At 41.3% G+C, this 20,676-nt stretch overlaps 3 protein-coding genes across 5 annotated transcripts; 2 read left to right on the forward strand and 1 right to left on the reverse strand.

Moving 5' to 3' along the window:
- Window positions 1-1,890: 1,890 nt before the first annotated feature.
- On the forward strand, window positions 1,891-8,851 carry ppp1r14d (protein phosphatase 1 regulatory inhibitor subunit 14D). The gene is made up of 4 exons (XM_004540807.5): window positions 1,891-2,430; window positions 7,789-7,869; window positions 8,243-8,275; window positions 8,376-8,851. Exons 1-4 carry the CDS (start codon window positions 2,251-2,253, stop codon window positions 8,442-8,444), a joined length of 363 nt encoding a protein of 120 aa, XP_004540864.1. The 5' UTR covers window positions 1,891-2,250; the 3' UTR covers window positions 8,445-8,851.
- Window positions 8,852-9,615: 764 nt separating this feature from the next.
- zfyve19 (zinc finger, FYVE domain containing 19) lies at window positions 9,616-13,148 on the reverse strand. Of its 3 annotated transcripts, XM_012923252.4 has the most exons (12): window positions 12,893-13,136; window positions 12,685-12,806; window positions 12,531-12,584; window positions 12,290-12,441; window positions 12,039-12,181; window positions 11,776-11,884; window positions 11,428-11,646; window positions 11,192-11,268; window positions 10,920-11,021; window positions 10,670-10,833; window positions 10,338-10,435; window positions 9,616-9,820 (listed from the first exon to the last, which is right to left on the reverse strand). In XM_012923252.4, the coding sequence occupies exons 1-11, from the start codon at window positions 12,944-12,946 to the stop codon at window positions 10,357-10,359; spliced, it is 1,275 nt and encodes a 424-aa protein (XP_012778706.1). In that variant the 5' UTR covers window positions 12,947-13,136; the 3' UTR covers window positions 9,616-9,820; window positions 10,338-10,356. The 3 variants fall into 3 exon arrangements, with proteins under 3 accessions (XP_012778706.1, XP_076733484.1, XP_004540866.1); XM_076877369.1 differs by lacking the exon at window positions 10,338-10,435 and having other exon boundaries at window positions 12,893-13,148; XM_004540809.5 differs by having other exon boundaries at window positions 9,616-10,435.
- Window positions 13,149-13,166: 18 nt separating this feature from the next.
- Window positions 13,167-17,807, forward strand: bub1bb (BUB1 mitotic checkpoint serine/threonine kinase Bb). Its single transcript, XM_004540808.4, has 9 exons — window positions 13,167-13,286; window positions 15,076-15,232; window positions 15,346-15,405; window positions 15,493-15,637; window positions 15,724-15,920; window positions 16,010-16,173; window positions 16,272-16,459; window positions 16,544-16,644; window positions 17,124-17,807. The coding sequence occupies exons 2-9, from the start codon at window positions 15,090-15,092 to the stop codon at window positions 17,404-17,406; spliced, it is 1,281 nt and encodes a 426-aa protein (XP_004540865.1). The 5' UTR covers window positions 13,167-13,286; window positions 15,076-15,089; the 3' UTR covers window positions 17,407-17,807.
- The last annotated feature ends 2,869 nt before the right edge of the window (window positions 17,808-20,676 follow it).

Consider the following 20,676-nt stretch of genomic DNA (forward strand, 5'->3'; position numbering starts at 1 on the left):
GTGTCTAATTACTTACCCTATTTTTTTTATACTGTCACGGACCTAAAATGTTCATGAGCTTTAATCCAGAAGATGGCAGTATGGCCCCACCAAATGCTGAACAAGCTGGCTTGGGTGAGCAGTTTATTGTTTATTTCTAAAATTACTGTAAAAAAATAAACAAACAAACCAAAACATGCGTCTAGCCCTAATATGAAAAAACAAAACAAAAGGACCCATCTTTTAAATTCACAGCAGCCCCAGTTCTCTTTGTCATAGTAATACTGAGCTGATTCAGGCTGGTGACTCATTAAAATATGTGACCAGTCAGGAAGCAATGCATGAACCAGGTGTGGAGCAACAGGAAGTTGATAATCAAATTATGCAATGTAAATAATTTGGTTTAGAAATGTTGAAAGACAAAAACACTCAGAAAATTACTATCTTGTAGAAAACAAAGTTAGTGGGGTTATCTGTGAACTCTGCTGCCTAAAAGGACCCATCTTCAGCCCTACGGGTCACACGAGCTGAGGTCAAGCTTATTTGGGTGGCTGTAGCTCAGGTGGCAGAGCAGGTCAGCCACTAATCAGAAGGTCGGTGGTTCAATCCCAGGCTGCACCCTGGCTGCATGCCAAATATCCTTGGGCAAGATACTGACCCCGTGTTTGCCTACTGGTGGTGGTCAGAGGGCCCGGCGCCTGTGTCCGGCAGCCTCGCCTCTGTCAGTGCGCCCCAGGGTGGCTGTGGCTACAATGTAGCTGCTATCGCCAGTGTGTGAATGTGTGTGTGAATGGGTGGATGACTGAATGTAGTGTAAAGCGCTTTGGGGTCCTATGGACTAGAAAAGCGCTATACAAATGCAGACCATATTTATTGGCCCTGCTTTCTTTTTCTGTCACCTACAATGAGTCACCCTGATAGGCCTGAGGTGAGAAGGCCTAGCCTTTTTTTTAGACAACCCAATAGAGCAGAACCAAGTAGCCATAAGATGGGATGGATGAATTTGTTTGCTTGGAAAGGTGAGCTGCTCGAGGCACTCAATAATTCAGTGTTTGTAACAGACGGTGCATCAGTGGGTGAACACTTGCAGGCATGCCTGATGGATAGTCCCTGCCAAAAGCCAAAAAAGCTGAACCCCATTATTCATATCGTAATACGATCTGTGGAAACTCTGCAGCCTGTTGCCTCTCTTGTCTCAGCTGTAATAATCTGGCATAGGTGTCCACTACTATGAATTTTTTTGACCTGTGGGGTGGAGTGCTGCTGTTTGACTTTGGAAACACTGATGCTTTCAGACTTTTGTCGTTTGACTTCTAAAGAGTCATAAACACTGCTGCTGCCGCTGCGTCATCCATTATTTACCTGTGCGTAACTGAGGATGCCAGTTGGACTTCAAGGCTTATTAAACGCACACCTGATAATACCCATTATAAAGGACTAAGCAGCTACCATACTAGAGGAACCCTGGATCACCTGTCAGGTTGGGGGGACCCAGCTATAGTTAGAAGTGTTTGTGAACTTAAGAAGCATCAAGGATGGCAAACCCATTTGAGTCTGTCAACTTATAAATACTTAAGGTACTTTTACTGAGGGGGGAAACAATAAAAAAGAACACGAGTGGTGTGCCAGTAATGACAGGATTGGCAAGACGTGCAATGATCAGAAGGGAAAGATCAAAAGTGCAAAAGGATATGCTGGGATATTTTCACCCAGAGTTATTATCCTAACTTGATTGAAGGCAGTTGCCCTTTCACCCATTCTCCTCTTTTTATTGCTGTAATTGACCTATGCCCACTGCCTCCCCCCAACCACCTTTCCCCACCCACCCCTTCCTGATATAAGACAGACAAAGAGAGCAAAACGCAAACACACACCCTGTAAAGTGTGTGCACATACACACATGCAGAGGCAAGCTCGGAGCCATATCTCATTACCATTCTACTGATAGTGCAGCCAGTGGGTGTTGCAAGAGGAGGAGAGAAGGAGAGCAAGACAGTGAGCTTTAGAGAGGGACAGAGAGAGAGAGAGAGAGAAGGGGGGTCGGGGGTGAGGACAAGCAGGGAACCAGAGGCAGTGCTAAGGAGAAGGGAGAGCACGAGCACTCCACAAAGATAACAGGAAACACAGGAGATACGTGTGGGAGCAGCGTATCACTAAAAGAAAAGCAGAGACAGAGCTGGGGATTCAGAGCCTGCAAGTCCAGCGTGCCTGTAGGTCTGTCTGTGTTCCAGCTCGGTGCGTTTCCACGGATTTCCTGAGGCCGTGGCAGCCATGGCATCAGACCCTAGCACCCAGTCCAGGGTGATGTTCCAGGCAACAGACAAAGCAGAGGAGCCGGCGCACCGCAAACTTGGCAAGCTGACAGTCAAATACAACCGCAAGGACCTGCAGAAGAGGCTGGATATCGAGGAGTGGATCGACGGGCAGCTGCACCTGCTGTTTGACTGTGAGGTAGGACGGGGCTGGCTCACACAGACACTCACTCAGAAGCACGCTGTGCCGGGGGTGGCCAAAGAGGAGGAGAGGGGAGCAAGTAAGGGGAGAGGCACCGAGCCGCTCAAAAAGGGTGCTTGTAATAGAAACGACAAGAACCTCATAGGGGAGTGGGTGGTAGGAAAGTAGCTGTGTTTCACGGCTGTTCTTTCTGGTACAGAAACCCTCGCATGTCATCAAAATGACTGAGGTGCCAGCTGTGTGGTCTTCTGCACTAAGAGATCGAATGATTTTGCAGAGAGGGGACGTGACTAGTAAGCACGACCATAATTACACACCTCGGTCTCTTTAAGCATACGTGGTCGCCATGTGGCTACATTAAGATACGAGGCGTTTAGATGATGTCCTTGCACATAACAAAGTTGTACAGTGAGGCAAGCAACAGTAACAGTGAGTCAGTGCACCAAAACAATTATGTCACAATCCAACGTCTGCGTGTCTTGTGACAGATTCACCCAGTCACTCAGTAACTATGTAATCGAAAATACAGTACATAGTTTGATTGCTCACATATAAGGAAATGATTAACGATGATGGTTTCGATATAGAAATTAACATGCAGCAGGCATTGGAAAAAACAAAAGATATGCAGTCTGTATTACCACAGGACATGTGATGGTTAAAGAGTTACATCATGGAAAAGCATTACTATTACTTCCATAGCGAATTTATTCCATGCTCTGAAGACGGCTTCGTTTTAATACAGCGAGGACTCTACCAACAACAACATCCTTCATATCTTCCCTCCTGCACGGTGGGATGCAATCCAATTATGTCATAGGCTCCATATTGATTTGCTTGGCGTTCACTAAGGGGAAACCATGGCAACAGATGTCTCGTCGCCTACACGAGGCGATGTGGCACGTTGGAATTAAGGGTGCCTGTTAAAGGAGGGCGAGCTTTCCAGTGACGACGTGGATCAGATGACAACGCAGCCTCAGTTTCGTGCCGGAGAACTCAGAGACAAAGTGTTTCTCGTTTCTCTCAAACCACACGGAGGCTCTCCTCACTTTAAGATGGTCTAGAGCCACCTCTCTGCCTGGCATCCCTTTACATGATCAATAAACCCTTTTCATGTTGCATAAAGCAATGCATAATAGTTAGGGCTGAATCTGATGACCCTGAATCCTCTGTTAGTTACACTGTGAGTGTTTCTTCTTCACTCTTTATTTGTGTTTATACACATTTTGTCCTGTCCTGGCTGTGTCTTTCTGAGTCTGGTTTTGCTGGAGATTTCTTCCTCATTAGCTCAAAGGTGGTCGTTACCTTTACCTTACAATATAAAGCCCCTTAAAGTGACTGCTGTTGTGATTTGGTGCTACATAAAAAAAATTGAATTGTAATTGAATTGAATATAGTAACACTGCAGAGCACGAGCAGGTGGGCAGATCTATGGCTGCCTGCGGACAGGGAAGTTCTGTGGAGAAAATCTGAACATGATTAGATAACGTCTTTATCTAAACCAGGGTTAAGCCTGGCTGCCTTAAAGTTAAACCATTTGAGTCACAACTCAGGGTACTTAAGTGTTTTCCTCCTCAGGATACTTGTTTTGTGAGCCTCTTGGTAATATATGTTAATATGCTTGCGATGCTGAGGGCAGAATAAATCACATTAGTTGAAACTGGGACATGTAGACAAAAACAGATCCAAAGTCTTGTCTCTGTCTACTCTTTTGATCTTGTCCCAGAAACATACAATTATTTTAGTACTTCTGCTTTTTCGTTCTGGTTCTAACGTGATCTAACATAAGTGTAATTGTGCAGCACATGTACAGCACAGATAGCAGATGTTCGCCCTGCCGCAGGATGGACGGATTCTCGGTATAACTGACAACAGAGCAATAACACAATGCATTTCTTTGATGGGTTTACAATAATACCTGCTACCACTGACTTCAAGTACCTTGTCTTTACAATTTCCTTAAGACAAACCTACATTCTTTACATATGGAAATTAAGGCTCAACTTTCCACTTTGGATAGCCTGAATATTTGCATCAGGTCCTCATGTGGGATTATTTGCTCTTGTCCACGTGCACAGGCCAGTGTAATGCATTTTGCATGGGCTCAGGGGAAGGTTCCTTTGTTGGTTCTCTGAGTCTTCCGCGTGGAAGCATTTACCGTCAGTCCCCTGTGTCACCGCCTGAATTATTTAGACACATCTCTAATTCATAGAAAGCACTGCCTCAGTCTGGTGTGGCGGCTTCCGTTTGCAGAGTTTACACCTTTCAAACTATACTATACAAACTATATACTAAGTAAAGAATTCTAAAATAGGCAACGCAACCTCTCAGTCTGCATGCTTCGATTTAGACAGACACTTCTATTTTCCCCACTGAGTGTCAGTCTTCTTTAGTGAAAACTTGTTTTTTTAAATGTGCAAACTGCAGAAATTTCCACTGAGAGACAGTAATTTGTTTGAGACTTTATGCAGACTGGGATGAATCCTATGAAGTTCAGCTGATTCTTGTTTAAAAAATTGCTCAGATTTGTATGTAATTAGACAACAGGATAAGGCTCCCTTTTTTCTCTTGCAACTCTGCCGTGACTCACTTGCTGAAGTTAATGAATATTTTGAGATGTGGACAGCTCGTGCTTCTGGCAGGAAAAGGGAAGGGGATGATAAGTTAACATGTGCCGGCATCTTCTCGAAACAAGACACGTTTTCCTGGGCATGGCTTCCTGTGTAATAACAAACACCATGATGAGCGTTTGATGTTAATGTTAATATCTTGTTATAAGGAAAGGCTAGTGAACCGTGTTACTGACTGTGTTATGAAATTACAGGAAGTTCAACTAAACCTGTTATAATAATAAAAAAAGAAAAAAAAGAAAAAGCTGTCGTGTTGTTAGCTGCTCATGCCCACAATAGTGACGTGTTAGTGAAAATAGCAAACCCTTCCTGTCTAATCCCTGCTGCTGCTTAGCAAAGAATAATACAGCATCATCAAATCTAAGTGTTCAGTGGTCACAGCAATAAGCAAAGTTTAGTTTGCTTATTATTCACCAGCTGATTATTAGAGCTATGCAAAAGTGGTAATGCTCTTCTTAATATCAGTAAATATCCAAATTGAAGCTGAATAAAAAATCAGACATAGCTTGAATTTCCTGTCTGGTACTTAATAAATGTCAAGGAGTGATATTGATTGCTCAGTTAACAGGTCAAAGGTCACCAAAGTCATTATTCCCTTGGGATATCAAATGTCAACATATTACACAACAATTTTATTGGCTCAGACACCCTCTCTTGATTTAAGCAGTGAGAATATCACATCCTAAGGCAAAGCTAATGGCAAACACTCTGCACATAGTAGCTACTGTTCTATATGTGGACAGTTTCCCATCACTGCAGCTCAGGAGTGCTTGTTGAGAGAGTTTTAGGTCAACTCCCGATAATGGTGAAATGTAAAAATTGTAAAATTCCGGTGGAAGTCGTCTTATCTTCGCAACATATTTGCACTACTACCATCTGAAGCTTCAGTCCTCTGAGAGCCACTTTGATATTCATGAATTTCAGCATTAGTGCCAACATTGGTTTTAGCTTTAGTATATTGCTTTTTAACTTCAAAAAGTGCTGCTGAGATGGTTTCCACCCAGAGGCCTCATTAAAAGGCCCTTTCCCTCTCACAATGAAGGTAAATCCCGGCGAGAAATACTGGGAAGTTAGAATGAGGATCAGATTGTGAGTCTTCGTGATAAACGCATGTGTTCCTCCCAGCAAGAGGAAGCCGTCGCTCATTGATATTCAGCAGTGCTCTGCATTGCCTCACTTTCAGAGGCAGACTGAGGAAGTTTAAGAGCAGTATAAGTACATTAGAGAGGTTTCCTTTTCACTGGACATGAAGTATACTTATACACATTTCTATTCTCATACAATTATAGTAGAGCCACTGAATGGCTCCAAATGGTGAAAATTAAACCTCTTCAGTCATGTCATAGGTAATCTTAGCACTGTTTGGAATGCATACTGAACACAATTCTACAAAACCCCAAACCCCAATCCATTTTAATAAATACAAGTATAATAATAAACGTATTCACTGCTTTTTTTTTCTTTTAGTCATTAAGATGCTTTGTTGAAGTTTTTCAGGATTACACTATCAGCACTTTTGAACCAGGTCAAGTACAAAAAGACCAACCGCAGTACAGTTGGTAAAGCAAAGTCCATAAATGCACAGCTTAGATATAATAATAATAATAAAAAAACCTTCGGCACTGCATTTATCCTGCAGACATCAGCAGAATTACACAGGGTCCAAATTGGCAGTGTGTATCAATTAGAGGCAGGCACGGGGGCCCATCTATTCTGCCACTCAGCACTTCCGCATTGATTAGCTCTCTCTCCACATCTAGAAAGCTGTGTGAGCCCCGTCCTTTCATGTCATGAAAGCTCCCAAACCAGAAAATATTCCTCCTAATAAAAAAAAGAGACCACACTCGTCAAATATGAGCATGCACCTGCTGACTCCAGATATCTTCGAGTTCCTCCAGTGAGCACTCCTCATTCTCCCTGAAAGGTGTTCAGAGCTTGTTACATGAAGTGATTGCTTTGCTATATTTGGCCTTGAGAGTGGAGAGTGCTATGTTTTACAGTCTTCACATATAATTGCTGCTAATCTTTAAAAATGATGCAATCTATAGGTCGTTACATTGCAGTTGGGAGCGCTCGTGGGTTTGTGTTGTTTTTTGTTTTCCAGGTGTGCAGTATTAAAAACATGTGACGTGCATCAGAGATTAATATGTAAAAAAAAAGTGGCGGAGCTGGGAATGCCAGCTGGCTGAACCATCCATAAAATCTGAATCCTCATACAGCCTTTCTGTCTTCATCCATCAGCCCACTGCAGCTTTTCCCATCAAGTCAATCAATTTTTTATCCTCTACAGTAAACCCACACCAACATAACTAATAAATTTGTCCCATGTTCCTCCCCTCACCCCCAACCAGTCGTCAGATGGCTGCCCATCCCTGAGCCTGGTTCTGCCAGAGGTTTCTTCCTGTAAAAAGGGAGTTTTTCTTTCCCACTGTCACCAAGTGCTTGCTCGTCGGGTTGGAATATCTGATTGGTTTTCTCTCTAAAGTGCCTTGATGCGATTTTCGTTGTTATTTGGTGCTATATAACTAAAATGGAATTGAACTGAAAACGTAAGCCTTAGTCTTCTGTCTGAATGACTACGCTTAGTTGGCTGGAAAGATGAGGAGGGATAAAAAGCCAAGAAGCCCACATTATACAATCCAATTTGTAGGAGTTTGTGAGGCATGCAGAAACACAAGTCTCAATGAATATGGTCTTTAACTTTTATTCCTCTCCACTCTCACAGGAAGAAGAGATCCCAGAGTTAGAAATCGACATAGACGAGCTCCTGGAGCTGTCGGATGAGGGGCAAAGAACCCGGCTGGAGGTAGGATTCTGTAGAATAGCCTAAATACTGATCTGATTAAACATCCCAATTGCTTGTTAATGACTTGTCAGTCATTTATTATTGTTGAGTGTATCTGCAACTAGTTCCCCTAAATTACATATGTATATTAGTGCTGTCAGCGTTAATCTCGTTAAAATGACGTTAGCGCCATAACAGCATTAACGCGGCAAATCTCCGGATCGCCCCATGTGAGGGCAGCACGGCAGTGAAGCCCCTCGCTGTCAGCACTAATGTACATATTTGTATTTGGTTGTCCTTAAGAAGAAACTGACTCATAATGAAATCCTGTTGTGCAATGTATTCAAAGAAAAAACAATGGAGAAGTGTATACCTCTTTCTGTTTGTTCACTAGGAGTTGTTGCAAGAATGCGGGAAGCCAAAAGAGGTGAGACAAAAACTTAGAAAAGAGGACTGAAATAATAAGTCTACTTATTGTTTTAAAGTTACATAAAAAATTAAATAAAATTTCCCCATCTTCTCCACAGGATTTTATCAACGGGCTGCTCTACAGGATAAAGGGTCTACGTAAAATGTCAGGTCCACTGAAGAAATAATTGTAGGTCAAATTAAGAATGGAGACAATGTGGAGCCGCTCATCTTCCCGTCCCCCCACGCATTAACCATTTGGATGCCTGTAGGTGTGGATCAGAGGGACTATATTCCTGCCCCCTGCCTCCTCCTGCTGGGTCATCATCAATGTAACACCAGAGCTGTGGGGCTTTGAATTGATTTTTTTTTAATGTTATTTCAAATTCATTTATAGACTGCTTCAACATTTTGTTTCCCAATACCATACCAATAACGTACACGTGATACAAGCTGTACTGACTATTACTCAGACGGACTGTTTCTTGTGTATGACTGTACATTTTTAGTTGCTTATTTATGTACATAAATATTTTTGTTCAGATAACAGTGTTGTCAAAATGTAAAAAAAGAAAATAAAAACATTTCAACATTTTCAAGACAATGCTCACATCTGATTTTTAACAAAGTGATACATCAATATGCTTCATCAGGTATTATCATTTCCACTCATTCAAATAAATAGTGGCGTGTACATTACACTAATTGGTTTACAGTACCAGTTAAACTACCCTGAGCTCATAACTGCTCAGAAACACAGATAATGATTTTGCCCTACAGTCTACAGACAACTTTCCTACAGAACGGCAGTCAGCATTTTATTCCCAAAACATAAAGTAGTGTTTTCAGGCATTTTCAACAGATTGATGGAAACAAAGGAAACTTTGACATGTCAAGAGTAGGTGTAAACACACGGAGATCAGCAACAAGATGTTCCATTAAGTATGCATCCATTATCCTCGTCCATTTCCCGTCTGGGGTATGTGTATGACACGGCCAGAAAAGGCACAGTAACACTTTCCATATGAACCTTAATGGAGCAAACCCCAAGAGAAGAGTGTAATTATGGTTTCTCCTCAGCCAGACAGTAATGCACGCTGATGAGCCTGCACTCTGGCCTTCTCTCTGTCAAACACAGAGGGTCTTTCGGGTGAGGTCTCCACTATAGAAATTTATATGGTTCTCCTCAACTTCTCTGACAAAGGCATGTATACTATAAGAACTGCACTCCTTACAAGGCCTGACAGACTGAGATATTTTTATCAAGTAATAATACGTTGGATCTAAAAAGGAAAAAAAATAAGGCTTTAATGTTTAAATTAAGACTAAGGTATGCTGCATGCTCTCAACGACGTGACATAGTTGCTAACACTTATCCTTTATTTATAACGAAATTACACACCCAGCCGAACACAGATTACAAGAGCGACTGCAGTGACTGCCAAAAGAAAACAAAGCCCTTAGTAATCCTTTTATACTGACTCCTCTGTGCTTCTTCGGTGCAGAGCTGACAGCAGTCTGGGATTGTACATCATCCCAGATGAGCTCACGACGTGTCTGCTTTCTGTATGGGTTATAAAAACTTGGAAATCATCATATGATGACAAGTGCAAAAGAGCACTTTAAATAAGCCTTTGTTGCCATTAGGAAGTAGGACAAGTCACAATAAAAATAAACCCAATACTTCTTATTCAGATCAACCATATGAATTTTTGGGATTCCTATGTGAAGCGGCCGTGCAGGTTTGCTGCAATACCTTCACAAATATTACATACGTCTATTTTTATACATTCCACAAAAAATAAACTATATTTAAGATATTATACATATTATAATGCATTTACATTGTGTTTATGGTCCTTATCTAACCCGTGCTTTGCAAGAAACATTACCAGTGGTTTCTTATTATGCTTCATTCAATTAGTTCAGCCTTAGCATTTACTGAATAAAATATGTTGAGGAGTTCTGATGGTTTGTGGCTTGTTTTAGATGATTAGAGAGACTGTTTTCTAACAATAGTAAGTCACTTAAGGCTAATGAACAAGTCTAAGTGTGATGGCTGGCCTAACTCTACCAATCACCTGCAGCTTAGCTTCACTATCATGTCTCCCTCTTCTTCTTTGGCGCAGTGTAGTTAGTGGTGCGATGCTCCTTCCTATCATATTTATCATGGCCTTCCCTGGGGACATAATGAAGCATGGATTGATAATTCATCAGACTAAATACTTTATATTCATGCTGCTTAACAGTAGGGCAGCAGCTTGCCTGCAATTTATCTGGGTCATGGTATGCATTCCAAATCACAGAGATCTTGTTTTTTTGTGTGCAGTCAAGGCTTCCATGCAAAAGTCTATCATGAGTCTAAAGTTAGGCTTTTTTTCTTTCTTTCTATAATTAATGCATTTCATACTACCTGAAGCAGCGGTTGCAGTACAGATCTCCATCACAGGTGTGACATCGAAGGCTGGCATCTTGGTTACAGATGCAGCACCACGGAAGCTCTTCTTCGTCACTGTCTGACGGCTGATGTGCATCGGCAGCAGGTAGGTTCCTGCTCTTAGGTGCCGGAGGCGGAGCCTTTAAAATAAAATCAGATCGGGATTTAAATTTTATGCACTCACGTAGCTTTAAAATAAAGAAATAATTCAAGCGTGGTTTTGTACCGGTTTCTTGGACGATTTTTTATTTTCCCTATTCCTTGGCCCACTCTGTTCTAAAGGTATGTTGTAGCCACTGGCTTCATCTAGTGTAGCTTCTTCTGAGAGCTGAAAGCATACAAGAAAAAATAAGAAGTGATTAAACTGGCAAAATAGCAGCCCCTTGTGGCTAGGCACACTGGTCTGAATTAGTTCACTTGCACCTTTAGGGGTGTAAGATGTACGCAGAAACAAATTATTTATAGTTCATTATCATCTCGTGGTTATTTTTGCCACACCTGTTTTAACACTCTCATAACAGCTTCTTCTTCAGTCTCCTCTTCACTGTCAGGTTGCTGGAAGTCCTCCATAGTAACTATAAATGAATCACAATGAAAATGGGGCATGATACACTAGCATGCTAGGACTTCTGTCATGGAAACTGCATTTACAACGCACGTCCTTATCATATTTTATGACACACTAGTGCGTGGATAACAGATAAGGTGAGGTGAATGGTGCTCGAATAACTCACCTTTGTCCGGGTCCTGCCCCTTCAGCTGTGCCAGCCTCTTTGCCATGTGCAGGATCTGATCTTGAGAGTGACTTTCTTTCCTCAGCTCCTCCATAGCTTCCTCGAGCAGATGGGCCTTCTCAGCCTCCAGCTGCTTGGCTGCATCCTGGTTCTCTTCCAAATTCTCATCCAATGTACCTGCCTCACCTTTATTGAGATCATTCATGCGGCCATCTACACCTTCAGATTTAATAACAGTGTTGTTCAGTACCTGTTTATTAATTTTACGATATAAGAATGAATGTTATGACTGACTCATTACTTATTGGTTTAAGGCAGGTAAAATCAGGGAGAAATGCAATATCTTACTGCATTCAGGATTTGATTGTTGGTTGTCAATTGCAACTTCGTCTGTCATCTGACTTATCAAATCATTGGCTTGTTCAGTCTGGGTCCGGTTTTCTGGAGGCTGATGCACCTACAGACATGAATAGACAAGCATATATACTTGGAGTTAAGGGACACTGTTTAGTATTGAGTTCCCTCTAAATAAATATTTGAAGCTATTGAGCTACTGAGCTGTACTGTAAGGCCTAAGATGTTACAAACAAGCAGGAAGAGATTCAGCTCACAGGTCGAGGAGCTTGAGATGGTGGAGGGAGACCCCGCAGAGTGGCCAGACGGTCCTCCATCTCCTGTGCAGAAGGTACTGGCTTGCTGGGAGCTTTCAGAGCAGCAAGTCGGGACTCGAGCTCTTTGTCAGAGGGGACAGACCCTGAAGAGAAGGCAAAAAGCTTACTCCTTACCTTGTTTTGGAAAATATTATAATATTACTGCACTTGCTGGATTAAATAAAAATGAGAGCTGCTAAAAATCTTATTACTAGGTGCTGTGTCCTCCTTGAGCTTTTGAAGCCTTTCAGCAATTGCCTGATCTTCTTTGCTCAGGCCGCTGGTTGGTGGATGTCCTGCTTTGCTGGTCCTCACAGGCTGTGTTGGCTGTCCTTGCTGTTTGGCCTCAAGTGCAGCGACCCGTCTAATGGAAGACACGTGTACTTTAGATGTTATGAAACCGCTGTGCTGCCAAAGTTTAAGTTCTCCCCTAATTTGATCGTATACACTGACTTTTTATAGTTTTCTGGAGGAGACCATCTGCCAGCACTGGTTGAAGATGGCCCACTAAAAAGAAAGAAATTAAAATGAGAGAGAAGCTCCAAAGTCCAAACAAAACTACTTTTAGGGGTTTTTTTTTTTCTTCCTTGCAGGGTTTGAGCGTTACCTGGTCAGATTACCATGGCACTGTTTACAGACCTTCTGCTGGGTGTTGCCACAGCGAGGCACCACAGCACTGAAAGTCAAGCAGCTGGAGCAGAAGGAACGGCCGCAGTTCTTACAGCCCAGCTATGACGAACAGTAAATAGATCACTTTATTCAAAATGTACCTCTATGTATGTCTATGTGGTTAGCATTAGCCGTGAAATACTCACCTCCTTCTTGAAGAGGCTAAACTTGGATGCACAACAATAACATCGACTGTCCATATCGACACATGCAGAGGCTCATGGGTAGGGGGATGTTAATGCTATCGATACAGCTACAGTGCGTTAAAATGTCTAAGAAAACACACTCAGTCGTGAGCATTAATTTGGCAGCTAGCTACTAGCAACTATTTTCAGGTGTTCATTCAAAACAGGAAGCAACGCGGAAGAGGAGGTATGACGTAATGTAAACGCATTTTCCGGTTTTCCGTCCAATCAGAGTCCTGCTAAATCTCTGGCGGCTCTTGTTCAAAATACAGACACAACCGTTCAACAGCTTTACTGCGACAACGTTGGAGTTCGAGCTGTCACCTAGAAAAGAAATAAAGGAGGCTCGGAAGCGGTATAGAACACGCACATTTTGCAGAAAGTCTATTTTAATTCAGTTATGTAAATTTGTCGTCGATGGAAAAAACGCTAAAGTTGGTCAGACTAAAGCTATCGTTCGCTAGCTAGTGTGTTAGCTCCAAACACATGCACTTCCTAACGTTAACAGGAACGCAGGGAGAGTGTTGATAGCTAAACATTATTTTGTGTACGTGTCACACGGTTTGTAATACGATGGAAGTTTACCACATAATTATTTAAAATGTGTTGTTGTTGAAGTGCATCGTTAGTTCATGTTGTCCTGAAACTTGTTCAGTATGCCTCCTGGACATCATGCTATTTAGTTCTCACACAAAAGAACTAATTAAGCCCGAAATAAACAATTATAATGACAGTGTCAGTACAGTAATAGATTACTTTTGGCTATACAGAGATAATAAGCTTTGTGTATATCACATTTCACGTTAGTGTATAACAAAGTCAGAACATCAAAAAAGTTATTTAAAATTAAATACAACTACAACAAAAGTGCATCAAATGAAATAAAAAGTAACAGACTTGACCAGTGAAAAATAAAATAAAAACTGAATGAAACTACATATTACTTAAAGCAAAGAAGTTATATGAAATTAAAACAAGTGCTGTCTGTAAAGAATATTCAGTCACACTCAGGCTTTGGAGGGGGCTGTTAAGTTTAAAGATTTCAACACAGCCAGGTCCTCTGGCAGGCTGTTCCAGCAGCTTGAAGCATAACACTGAAAAAGCTACCTCCCCAGAGGTTTTGTCTTGCATTTTGCAACAGCTAGAGGATTTAAATAAAAGGATTTTAAAGTCAACAGGTGTGATGTACTCTCTCCTTTTGGTCGTAGTAAGAAGTCTGGCAGCAGAGATCTGAATCAACTCAAGTAGATTTTAGGTAGATTAGATAGCAGAGCCTTAAAGTAGTCCTGCCTGCTATGTATATAGAATTGGTTTGTCAGGGTCACCAAGATAAAAGGTTGCATTCTAGCAACATTTTTGAGTTATAAAAAGGATGATGTAGTGGCACACCCAGCACAGCCCTCAAGTTATGATCTGAGTCAAGACTTATCCAGTCAAACTTGGGTAAAAATGAGAAACAACAGGATTGTGGTAAATTTTTAAAGCATAGATAAAACTATGAAGGTCACCTCAGAAAATCTTCCTTTAAAACCATTATACAACTTCAAAATGATTCCGTTATTCATTTTGTGACAGTATGGTGTCTTTCTGACCAACAATCTAGAATATAAATTTCACATCTCTGGGCCGTTTTGTTTGTTTGTGGGGGGGACACACTGATGATGTAGTAGTCTCAAAAATTCTTGTGTCAAATATGAGGCATTAAAGGGTTACGTTTAATTTTTATTGTTCTATTGATTTGCCTATAAGGTGATTTCTTATTGAAGTTAGATTACAGATCAGAAATGTAAAAATAGGACAACTTAAAAACTCCAAGCAACTGAATTAAATGTGTATACAGAGGGCGAAATAATGGTTTTGATCCAGGACTGATTCTGTGGGCACGTGTGCTTTATACACATAACAAGTTGAGATAAGGGTATCTGTAATTGATTGATTTTTTTTTTTAATTTGCCAATCAGTGGGAGCCAGATTTCTGGCTGTTTGTAGGGGATCAAGTACTTATTTCACTCAATAACAAATAACAAATCCATTTAAAACTGTCATGCAGCTTTTTTTTTTTCTGGGGTTCTGGTTAATTTTTAATTACAAATTCAGCCGGGGATAAATATCAAGTAATTAATTCTCCTGCTGTATGTATCTAGTTTCTGTCTCAGAAATGGCAGAAGGAGGAGATGTGGAATGGGAGCTCAGCAAAGAAAACATCCAGCCTTTGAGGCGGGGAAGAGCCATATCGGCCTTACATCAGGCGCTGAGTCAACAACAAGATGGACCCACCTCTGCAATCAACCAGCAGCGACAGTATGGATGGCTATTTTAAACTTAAATTAGGTGACAGAGATTTCTGTTGTACATTTTGTCCATGCATTTTTTTATATGATGAAAAAAGACCTTGTGTATATTTATTTCTGCAGGGCATTTGAGTCCGAGTTGCGCACATACGAGGGCGATGATCCACTTAGTGTTTGGGATCGGTAAGGGAAATATGTCAATAGCCAAGTGTGCTCATAAACATTGCTCTTAAATTTCCCTGTAATCCTAACACGGTTTTATTTTTCCAGGTATATTAAGTGGACAGAACAAACCTTCCCCCAGGGTGGAAAAGAGAGCAACCTCACCACACTGCTGGAACGGGTCGTGACCAGATTTACAGAGGAGAAACATTATCACAATGACCCCCGCTATGTTGACCTCTGGATCAAATTTGTGAGTGCAAAAGCATAACCTCTGACTATTTCTGTTACTTTGACAAACTAATGCTGCATTTATAACTTTTCATTACATGTCACCAGGCGAAGAACTGCCAAGAGCCTTTGGAAATTTACAGATACATGCAAGCACAGGGAATTGGAGTAACACAAGCTTCCCTCTACATTGCTTGGTCAGAGGAGTATGAGGATCAGGGCAATTTCCGCAAAGCAGACTTGGTCTACCAAGAGGGGTTCAGAAAGAGTGCTGACCCACATGATAAACTCCTGCAGTTTCACAAGTATGGAGGCATCCAGTATAGTTTCTGATAAGTGAACATCTCTGTTATGTTGTTACAGTGATCACATTTTTCTGTATTTATATTCGCAGGGCACTGCAGGCACGCGTTTCCCGGCAGGTGATGATGAATGTGGAGGAGGAAGACAGTGATGATGAGCCTAAGCAACTCGAGAGAGTTTCTCTAGCTGATCTGAAACACAGAGGGAAGAAAAAGGCTGTCGCCCCCATCAACAGAACAGGGGCCGGAATCAGAAGTAAGCACATGAATATACAAATAAAATGTGTTTCAAAATACTAAATTGATGATAACAGTACTTTAAGACTGGGAAAAACATAATGAGTTTGTATTCAGGTATTCCCGGTGGCCTGAAGTCACAAGGCGCCCCTGTTCTTGGCAGTAACAGTCGGTTGGTCATCTTTGACGAGAATAAGGCTCAGAGCGCAGGCCCATCGGAGCCTAGATTGGAAGCTTGGGTGGCTCCTCCCACATCTAGGGCGAAGGAGAATGAGCAGAAGCCTGAGCGATGGTGTGATGTGAAGGTATGGGAGAACAGGCTCATTGTTGTGTGTGTTGAAAGCCATTATGCAAAGTTGATTCATAACTTTCTTTTTATGTCGTCATAGATGCCCCAAAAGTCCAAATTTGGACATACTGTTATGGCGCCACCGCCTCCCAAACTCACTTTCCAACCGTTTGTGGAGGAGTCGGATCAGCCTCCTACAATGTGAGTTACTATAAAAACCTTCATTTTTTTATTCATTCATTTTTAATTTTACTCATTATTTTGACCAGGGGGGAACAGACAAAGAGACAACAGGCAGGAGCATTAAAGGTTCAACAGAAATGCCTGAGTACCAAGATCTGTGGCTGTATACGCACATTTAATTGAAAAGCCCAAATAAATGAATTTTTAAAAAAATCCTCCGTCATCTCAGTTATCAAATCATTAGCTTGTTCAGTCTGGGTGCAGTTTTCTGGAGGCTGATTGCACCTACAGACATGAATAGACTACCATACTTGCAGTTGAGGGGAAAAGTATTTCCAGTATTCTTCACATTTTTAGTAGCATATCTCAGAAAAAGGTCCAGTTTTTATCTGACATTTTATGTCATTGCTTTATCTGCTAAATATTATATTCACATCACATGTTGATTAGTGTCTTCCTAAGCTGAATGTAAGTGGATTGTTCTGTCCCTCCCTCAGGACTCCATGTAAGATCAACCCAGCAGTTAACACAGTTTTGTCAGCGCGTAAGCCGGGCAGAGATGAGACTCCTCTCAAAAGGCTGCAGGACCATCAGCAGCAGCAGAAGGAGGCAGAATCGGGAAAACAACAGGAGCAGAGCATGTACTGTAAAGAGCTGCTGCTAAATGGTGCTGCTGAGTTCTGCTTTGAGGAGCTACGAGCTGAACGGTTCTTCAAAAAGACGGCGCAAGAATCAGAGGAAGGGCAGAAGGATGAAGCTGCAGCTGGTGCTGCAAACTGATGCTTCCAAATGGGATTTAGTTCCTTTTCTGAGTTTTTACCATTTTTGACTAGATCATGTAGTGACTGTTCATCACCCAGATGTAAATATCGTCATAGATTTCCAGTTACTCAGAAGGCTTTATAAACAAACAAAAAAGCTTTTTGAGGGGGATACCCTGGGAGCTGAAGACACTAAAAGGTGTATTGGATTCATGCAAATACAGTGGTTGGACCAAATAATGGGAACCCCTGTACACTGTAATGTAATCTAGTAAAAATGCTACTAGCATGAGAAAAAACATAGATGTAAATACATGTTGATAGTGTCTATATGGGTCCACACCTCTGAGTGTTAAATACAACACTGTTGAGTGTTAAATTAACACTTTTGACAGTGTTATATGCTTAAAAGTAACCTAGTCAGTTTTGCAGATTAACAAAGACTAACACTGAGCAGTGCTGATTTTCTAACACTGGAATATTTCTAACATTTTGAGTTATTTTCCAGTGTTAGAAAATCAGCACTGCTCAGTGTTAGTCTTTGTTAATCTTCAAAATGAATTAGGTTACTTTTAAACATATAGACACTCTCCAGTGTTAATTTAACACTCAACAGTGTTGTATTTAACACTCAGAGGTGTGGACCCATATAGACACTCTCCAGTGTTAATTTAACACTGGAGATTTTGCTGTGTACTACTCAAATTCGTTCCTTTTCACTCCCGATTGCGTCCAGTGTTCTTAAGCAGTGTTTTTTTTTATGCGTGCTGTTTTTGTTTTTGTCTTGCTCAGTATTTCTTGAGCAGATTTTTCTACTCTAATCCAACACAGTCACAAACGGGTTTCAGTGAGACACTTCAGCTGGGCTTCATGCCTCAGTCTGAGTACATGCATCTTTCAGGCCATGTAACATTGATGTCCAATAAACTTGCTACAATAACCAAACCAATTACTGGTAGTTGTTAATTTCTCTTTTAGAAACCAAAGGGGGTTGCAGTAATGCACTGTCAGCAGGGGGCATGCAAGGGGAAGCATAGATTGCACTCCAGGTAATGGTGTTTGCTTAATTACTAACAGGACACGAGAACAGTTTAGTGCTGACTGTAATCTGATGCTGGTGGGGGCATCAGATGAAAATTCCTTGGAAATGTCTAATGACATTATTCAGGAAGTGTTTACCCCAATCCCAAAAAGCATTGAAAGTATGCTTAAACTTTTAATCTACTGTGATGACAGGGTCCACTTTACACAGTCAACTTGCTGGGCAGACTTTGATGAATGGCTGCAAGATAGGTAGCTGGCTCATTAGCAAGTGAAATCAACCACTTGCAGCTGTGAGCAGATCAGGCTGTGGTTATCCCCAGGAAGCCTGATGAACCGTGGCTCAAAGCAGTGTTAGTTTTACATGCAAGTGGATCACTGGAGGAGCACACTTCACACTGGAAATATGACACTGCCGGCCAAGATCCTCTCTAGTGGTGAGTTCCCATACTGTCTACTTTAAATTGTGGCTCAGCGCTGGGAGCAGCTGAAATTCAGCGATAAGTGATGGGCAACATGATGCGCTCCCATCATAATAACGGCATAACTGCACCATAATGCATCCTCTATGGCTCGCCGGTTGGCATGACTTATTAAAAGCTCGTCCCAGCCAGCGACTCCCGACAGAAAATCCATAGCTCTCTGCACTGCACTGGAGAGCTGGTACGAGGAGGCCATCTACTGTAATGCTCTGTAGGCAGGCCCTCGGAGAAGAAAAGCTTTTGTCCTCTTACTGCGATGGACAAGAACACTCAAGTGCCATGTAGTCTTTACCTATTTGTAGCCTTTGGTTTGTGTTTGCATGCACCAGTTACCAGAAAGCTTTCTGTCCATTACCTAGGCTCACTTTAAGTCACTAGTAGAGGTTTTGCCCAGTGAGAAGGACTGAGGTGAACTTCCATCAGGCTTGCACACAGACACAACAGCTTGCAAACATGCAGCACCAAAATCATCAGCCCCTTTTCCCCCCTCCAATCATTCTGGTTGTGGAATTTCATACGCTTTCAGAAAAGGAAACTATAGCTCATGACTTAAACTATGAAGATTATTTCCTGATTTAGATCTACAATGATTTCATTCTGTAATTTTGACTCATGGTTATGTAATTCAGACAGCAACCCCAGCGTGTTAATATACTAACCGATGACTCAGTATTTTTACCACTTTCGCTTCGATCCTATCAGTTCTCCCGAGGCCACTGCTTGATATATACTTATATATCTCAAATTTGGCTTAATGTTATGTAATTACATGTAATTACACCCATGAAAATGACAGCTTATTATCTTATAATCATGAGTTAGTGGTATTTTTTTTAGGTTTTTCTCTGATCATGTTTGACTTATCTCACTGTTTCCACTTAGTAAGTCAGAACTGTGACTTACTATACCATGCACATTTGTTTGGTTACCTAACTGCTCATTAGCTGGCAGGTTAATGCCACGGGCTTTGTCTAGATTTCTGCAGTGCCTGTCTTAATCATACAGATTTAAAAATGGATTTCTAGGTCATCTGAAAAAGTCAGTGGATATTTTTTTCTAAATGAAAAATTACATTTGCTTTAGCTTAGTACTCTGAGCCCCGGTAGCCTGCTGTGTAATTCCTACATATTCATGCTAAACAATAGAATGAATTGAAATGCAAGGAGTTAAAGTTGTCTTACTTATGCAGCTCTGGGGCTTTCACTTTAATGACGCTGTGGTTTAAGACCAGTATTGTCATTGTGAAATCTGTTTTACATCACAAGCTACTTTTACGCTATTTATCCGAGAGGAGTGAGGATGACATGTAAAAATAATTTCTTTTATAACATCTCCTAGTCTCTCCTTTTATTGCAATACAATATGCACTAAAATATTCCATACATACATATATAAAAAAAGAAAATGATAATTAAATAAGTAGAAAAATAATAACTACCTAAAAGTGCAGCAGTAGCTTTCTTTTTACGTTTGTGCTAAACCACTGAAGCAAAATTGTGTGGTTCTGTGCATTCTCGCGGAAACAAGAAGACATGTTTCATTTATTGACCTTTTGACCTGTGCAGCTTTCCTTCATACTGGGCAAGCAGAGATAAGGATAAATAAGCAACCTCAGCTGAGATAACCCTGGTAAAAATTGGAGTAGTTTTTGTGATCACCATATTTGTGCATCTTTTATTGTTTCATAAACTCAAAGGAAATCATGACTATAAGACAACAAACCACCACCAGTCAATATCTGTGACATTAATGCTGACAAGTGAGAG

The sequence above is a fragment of the Maylandia zebra genome, linkage group LG19 (genome assembly GCF_041146795.1).
Source record: "Maylandia zebra isolate NMK-2024a linkage group LG19, Mzebra_GT3a, whole genome shotgun sequence".
NCBI classification, from domain to species: Eukaryota; Metazoa; Chordata; class Actinopteri; order Cichliformes; family Cichlidae; genus Maylandia; species Maylandia zebra.

Coding starts and splice junctions, on each gene's coding strand:
- ppp1r14d (XM_004540807.5), top strand. CDS start 2,251: ATGGCATCAGACCCTAGCACCCAGTCCAGGGTGATGTTCCAGGCAACA. Junction 2,431..7,788: donor ACCTGCTGTTTGACTGTGAG/GTAGGACGGGGC, acceptor CCACTCTCACAG/GAAGAAGAGATCCCAGAGTT. Junction 8,276..8,375: donor AATGCGGGAAGCCAAAAGAG/GTGAGACAAAAA, acceptor TCTTCTCCACAG/GATTTTATCAACGGGCTGCT.
- zfyve19 (XM_076877369.1), bottom strand. CDS start 12,946: ATGGACAGTCGATGTTATTGTTGTGCATCCAAGTTTAGCCTCTTCAAG. Junction 12,442..12,530: donor CCTCCAGAAAACTATAAAAA/GTCAGTGTATAC, acceptor GTCTTCCATTAG/ACGGGTCGCTGCACTTGAGG. Junction 9,821..10,669: donor TACTGCAACCGCTGCTTCAG/GTAGTATGAAAT, acceptor TAACCCATACAG/AAAGCAGACACGTCGTGAGC.
- bub1bb (XM_004540808.4), top strand. CDS start 15,090: ATGGCAGAAGGAGGAGATGTGGAATGGGAGCTCAGCAAAGAAAACATC. Junction 15,406..15,492: donor CCACTTAGTGTTTGGGATCG/GTAAGGGAAATA, acceptor TTATTTTTCCAG/GTATATTAAGTGGACAGAAC. Junction 16,645..17,123: donor TCGGATCAGCCTCCTACAAT/GTGAGTTACTAT, acceptor TCCCTCCCTCAG/GACTCCATGTAAGATCAACC.